The sequence below is a fragment of the Engraulis encrasicolus genome, chromosome 21 (genome assembly GCF_034702125.1).
Source record: "Engraulis encrasicolus isolate BLACKSEA-1 chromosome 21, IST_EnEncr_1.0, whole genome shotgun sequence".
NCBI classification, from domain to species: Eukaryota; Metazoa; Chordata; class Actinopteri; order Clupeiformes; family Engraulidae; genus Engraulis; species Engraulis encrasicolus.
The window spans coordinates 50,899,461-50,905,480 of record NC_085877.1 but is presented as its reverse complement, the minus strand read 5'-3'; the positions used below and the strand labels follow the sequence as shown (position 1 = coordinate 50,905,480).

At 41.3% G+C, this 6,020-nt stretch overlaps 1 protein-coding gene across 1 annotated transcript in view; it reads right to left on the bottom strand.

Moving 5' to 3' along the window:
- Window positions 1–4,691, bottom strand: part of LOC134437461 (uncharacterized) — a 5,022-nt gene extending 331 nt beyond the window's left edge. Inside the window, exons 1-7 of the mRNA XM_063186952.1 lie at window positions 4,497–4,691; window positions 3,639–3,775; window positions 3,078–3,168; window positions 2,571–2,900; window positions 2,280–2,451; window positions 1,699–1,838; window positions 1–834 (exon numbers count right to left, since the gene is read on the bottom strand). The exon at window positions 1–834 is cut by the window's left edge and continues 331 nt beyond it. Coding sequence (XP_063043022.1) covers window positions 511–834; window positions 1,699–1,838; window positions 2,280–2,451; window positions 2,571–2,900; window positions 3,078–3,168; window positions 3,639–3,775; window positions 4,497–4,691 — 1,389 coding nt within the window. The 3' untranslated portion in view covers window positions 1–510. The remainder of the gene's footprint in view (window positions 835–1,698; window positions 1,839–2,279; window positions 2,452–2,570; window positions 2,901–3,077; window positions 3,169–3,638; window positions 3,776–4,496) is intronic.
- Between the last annotated feature and the right edge of the window lie 1,329 nt (window positions 4,692–6,020).

The window sequence follows — 6,020 nt, the reverse complement described above, 5'->3', positions numbered from 1 at the left end:
AAATCAAAATGTTTTTTTTTTTTTTTTTTAAATGTAAACAAACTCTTCCCCCATTACAATGACCACGATCTCGGAAAAGGCTGAAGAAAAGAAAAAAATCTCAGGTACTGACAAGTCCAGGGTAGTGTGAGCATTATAACTGCATGTCGAAATTGGCAGAAGTTATCCTTTAACAACAGCTATCTTTGTGTGAGCATGAACATCATTAACCAGTTCCTCCATTGAATCAACTAGACACTGCACAGTGCTCTCTGGAACAACTGAGGATTGAACCTGGGCAGTAACAGAGATACACATGTCCCGAATAACTGCTGTCAGGATCTGGATTAAAACAGTCTTTATGCACTCGAGAAAGGTGACGTTGGTTGGTTAAAACAACCAGGTTCTCCATAGTTCAATCGCACAGACTACGATCCATGCTCAAACTTCCAATGTCTAAATGACATTGATCAACTGGTGTGGTGTAGTTTACAAAAGTACGTTACATTTCTGGTCAAACTGTACCCGTCTTCAAACCTCAGAGTGAAGAAGCCTTGCTCGAATTTCTTTTACCCTGGGACTTTCTTTCACTTTGCCGACGTCAATGCCATACACAGTGGTTTGGATGAAGATGAAGAAGATGGACAGGGCATCATCATACGACACAGCAAAAGCATAATGCGCCTTGAAGAGCTCATCAAAGGCAGCAACTGGGGTCTGCATCCTGCAGGGAATGGCCTTCTGGTCCAGGATGATGTAGAAGTCCTGGATGCAGTTGCTTCTTTCTCCGACACCGAGCAGAAAGGGCTGTCTGGGGCCAGTTTCTTTAAGGAAGGTCTCCATGCTTGATCCCACCTGTGAGTGAAAAAGTGAGTGTGAGTGATAATGTTTTTACTCAAGTCATTTTAATTTATAAAGACAAGCTGGGCTACTTCACAGTGACTAGACCCAGAGATGACTGGAGCACTCGACAACTTTTTTAGAGGTTTTTTTTTATTATTTTGGTGCACAAAATGACTGACGTTTCGGCGCACCTGCCTCCCCGACTCTGAGGAAGGCACAGGTGTGCCGAAACGTCAGTCATTTTGTGCACCAAAATAATAAAAAAAAAACTCTAAAATAGTTGCTGAGTGCTCCAGTCATTCCTGGGTCTAGTCACTGTGAAGTAGCCCAGCTTGTCTTTATACTGCTGTCCTCGACGGTGAGCACCACCAAGGCTGAAGCGAAGACATCCCCTCTTCATTTTAAATCATGTGCGACTGACTGTATGAATGGATGTCTGGCCCCACGAGTGAGTGAGTGAGTGTGATGAAATGTTTTTACTGAAGTCTTTTTAATTCATATGCAGTGCTTAATTTGAGGGGGAGCAAGGGGGAGCTAGCTCCGGAACCTCAGACGAGAGCTCCGGAACCTTGGATGGAACCTTAGGGAAAGATATCATAGACCCCCCCTCGGGGGGGAGCCACCCATCCTCTGCGCTCCAGGACCTCCCGCTTGACAAATTAAGCACTGGTGATATGCGAATGAATGTATGAGAGCAATACACAATTGGATGAATTAATGATGAATTCAAGGCATAGATCCATGAATGTACACAACATGTGTGTGATAAATGGATGGATTACTCTTTTTAAACTATTTAACTGCACCCCAAGAATTACAATGCCATATTGGCTCCTGAAAACCTTGCATCAGTGATGTACGTTGTAAAAAAAATACCTTCATGAACTTGATCAGGCGTCGAGTAGCCTCCGAAGCACTCATCTTGCCACTCTTCTTGCCTTTAACTGTTGGAGGCAGGAGGTGAAGCAGAAGAAGGATGGCAGCCATCTCGGAATCCCACTCCTCAGAATGCCAGACTGCAGAAATAGAAGTGACACATTGCTGTATCAGTTACAGTTAAGTTTTCTTTAATTACATGATGGATTGAATATGGTTAGCAGTAAGATGCAGTGTGTACAAATGTTATTTGTAGTAAAGGGGAGAAAAACATAAGAGAACACAACAATGACCTATTTTCATTGTGCACTGAAGCATAAGTGATCTACTGCATCTACTATTCAGTGGGCTACGTCAGAGAAATTAGAATACGGTATGCAAACATCCGCTACTTCCTGAAGTTTAGTTTGCTCGTGGTTTCCTGTCTTACATTACTGTAACTTTTACCATAGTTGTAATGTCAGACACACCAGGATTAATCAGTTGGTTCAATAATGCAAGACAGGAAGCCAAGAGCAGCCTCAAGTTCAGATAGTAGTGGATGTGTGCAGATTATTAAGATTAACACTGTTAACACTTACCACAATCATCAGACTCTTGTTGTGCAGACAGAAGCAGCTCATCAACAAGCGGACTCGGAGTTAGGTTCTTGCAGCAATCTGCGATGACTCTAGGTTTGAAAACGGTTGGCCACTTGGAGAGGAATTTACCAGACACCTCCTCACCAAAGATCATTGAGAAGTCTTGGTCAATCTTAAAACAGAAAAGGTGAAGGGGAAGAGAACACAGTTGTCATGGAAAAATAGGCAACAATTACACAATCAAGCAAAATAAGGCAACCACAAAATTGTCAGGAATGCATTTATGCTTACCAAGCCAGGTGTATCCAAGAATCTGGGAAAGAGATCCAGGACAGTAGAGGCACTTTCTGGGTTTTGAATGATTCTTTGTCTGTGCTGGAATGTAGCCTTCATCTTATTTTTGACAAGGATTGTATCACTTGAGTGTTTCATCGTTGATATGGCTTCCCTGCATTCATCCCCGGTCAACTGCTTCTCATCTGAATGGATACTGCGTGGAGTCTTGGGGCCCTCTTGGAAAGTTGTCTTGGATTTCTTGTGGTCTTGAGCAGAGGTCCGCTGAACAGTTTTCAGCCTCCACGCTAGGTAGCCGGAACCGCTCTGATGATCATAAAAATGTTCCTGTTGATAAAGAAAAACAGACTCATATGACCTCATAAAAAACTCCAGGAAAACCTTTTAACAGACCCCAGTAAGATGAGGGATGCCACTACCCAGGACTGGCAGACTTGCTATTGACAAAAACAGTTTTAGAAATATACACAGACTATACAAGGATGCATTACGGTTCACACTCACATAGCCATTCTTGGAATCTGGGTCACTCAATTTTGGGAACAGTGTTGTAATCCCAAGTGCATAAAGGTTCCGCACATTTACCGGAGGTACCCTCCAAGGAAGAAAGACATCACCAAAAAATTGAAAATTTCATTTAGAGTACTTGTTTTAATAGTTAACCCATTGATGCCTGATGCTGCATAGCGCAACATTGACCCTAGTGCCTGGAGACGTATTATGCAGCACTCAGGGTCATGGGTGCAAGAAGAGGGTCTTGGCTTTTAAATGCAATTAATTTCATGTTTTTATGTGCTAGGGAAGCTGAGATATTTATGTTTTTAAGGTTTACAGCACCTTTTCCCAAATACAGCATTTAGCAGGTGTTTTTGCAGGTGTTTGAGGCATCAATAGGTTAAGCAAAACGTAAAAAAAAGAATAAATTCTGCAATAATATATCAGATAACATCAGCTTAGTCAAATAAACAGCCAAACTAAAACTGAAGAGCAAATTAAATAGCTGAGTAAAAATAAAAACTAATGAGAAAACAACCACAATCCAATATTGCAAGCGCATTCACTTACCCATGGTTCTCTACCATATCTGCCACAAGAATGTTGACCATCTTTCTTCTTGTAACATCAGTGATGGTGTTTGTTTTCTTGTACTCTTCTAGTATTTCTTTTCCACCGGGCTTTGAACACAGAACAGCTCTAACATTCTGAAACAACAATTGCACATCATTCACACTGAAATTACAGTAGGCATTTCATCTGATGTTACAGTTGTTTGGCATGATAAATGAGAATTAGCCATCATAGCAGAGCTCTGCATCTTCAGTCCAACATCATAAAGGTAAAACACAACACTAGAGTTGACACTGCAATTCACGACAGCACAGAGAAACGGCACATGCACTCTCTCATCTTGTGTAGGTAGTGTAGGCACCTTCAGTCAATGCAAATCAATGGAGAACACGCCCAACTCTGTCAAAAAATTGATAGTGATTAAAACTGTGTGAATATGAAGTAACACATTAATCAAAGACCAGATTTGAAATGTCAGGCTAAATATGTACTTAAATCATAAGAGTTGACAAAATACATATGAAAATCAAATTATATTAATTATGTAGATATTTAGCAACACACTTCATCTATTGTCTTTGCATAGTGTGTTAATGGACATTTTTCACATTGTTAAGCCATTTGACAGAGATGAGCCTCCTTCTCCATTCTTCATGTCTACCTCCAACAAATGTCTGCTATGGATTGCCGTGAAGAGGGGGTGGGGTGGGGGGGTGTCCACTCTAGTATTATGTTCTACCTCTATGTCCAACACCTACTGAAGTTACAGTATCAATATACTTATTGTGAAACTTAAATATAAGGTTCGACATTGGTCTAATTGACTTCAGGGTCAGTAGCATTTGGTTAACTTACATCTCTTGCAACGTTGCCATCCAGGGGCCCTTCAATCAGCTGTCTTTTCCGAGTCTTTGTAGATTCCAGTATCACTGTTGAGTCAGTACCTGATGATTCTTGGGATGCACATGATGTTGATGGGGGCCAGTCTGATGAAGATGAGCCCTCTAAGAATGTCACCTCAGTATGGGTATCTAAGAGAAAATATAGCATTGTTAATGACAACTGACAATACACATCCACCGCTTCCGAAACTTGAGGCCGATCCTAGTTTCCTATCTTACATTCTTAGACAAACTGATTAATCCAGGTGTGTTTGGCCTCACAACTATGTTCAAACACACCTAGATTAATAATCAGTTCGTCCAATAATGTGAGACAGGAAAAGAGTAGTGAATATGTGCATATAGCCTAGTGACCAAGACAGGAGATGTGTTACAGCTCAACTTACCTTTTGTAGAAAACAAACAAAAAAATTAATTGCTTTAAACTATAAGCCTGCAATCACTTACCAGTACATTCCTCTGCCTTGAAAAGCACCCCTGGTGACTTTAAGAGTTCATCAAATATGTCTGAATCCACTTCCACATTAATGGAATCCTTCAGCCTTAAAGAAGCAGAATCTGGCAAATTGAATTTCGCCAGCACTGAAACACAAGATACTGTCAATCAGAGAGGTTTGGGAACAACAAACATGCATTGAGCAAAGCTGATGGACTATAAATACACTGGAGTTAGTAGGAAATATAACTGTTATCGGCAGTTTCCAACAAAGACACTGTAAAAGCTTAAAAGCACAAATAATGACAGTCAAACTAGCCTAACAGTTACCTGCTTGCAAAAACAGTGATTAACTGTACTCCTCCTCGGCCTGTGGTACCCTGACCCATTTGCTGACTCCATTATACTCTACAGCCACCAGCATGTTGCTTTAAAGACAAAAATGGCATTACTCAATGTATTCCTTAAGTATTACATTTACACACAGTGATCCTCGCCCAGTTGTGGGGAGGAGGGTGGGTGACTGAACACTACAATTAGAATTTAAAAAAACTTCCTGTCCTGTGTAAGGCTTAAAAACACGAAGAGAGCTTTCACCTGTCAAGGCTAACTTTTTTTTAACCAAGCCAACTCTAACCGCGGGTCTGCAACGCGCAAGAACTCTCTTCATGTGTAAGCGCTCATAGAACTAATACAATTGTATTATTTCTATGGAAAGCGCTCAACATGATCAGACAAAGACCACGATTTCATAACAGGTAGTTCTGGAGCTGTACACGATGGAGCACCGAACACAGACCTCAACTTGGTCGCGCTCTCAACAGCTGGTTCTAGAGCTAGAGTTGATGTGCGGGTGTCTTGTTCCAGTCATCCATGAAAATACCGGACAAATCGCGTCCCTCACCGCACGATTTAACTACCATGGCGTTCCATATTTCAAGGGACCGTTGCAACCATTGCAGACCCAAAACGCCGGTGTATCATTAATAAACGTTCATAGGAAACCGAAATGTAGTATCAGTTAGTTCAACCCTACACCAA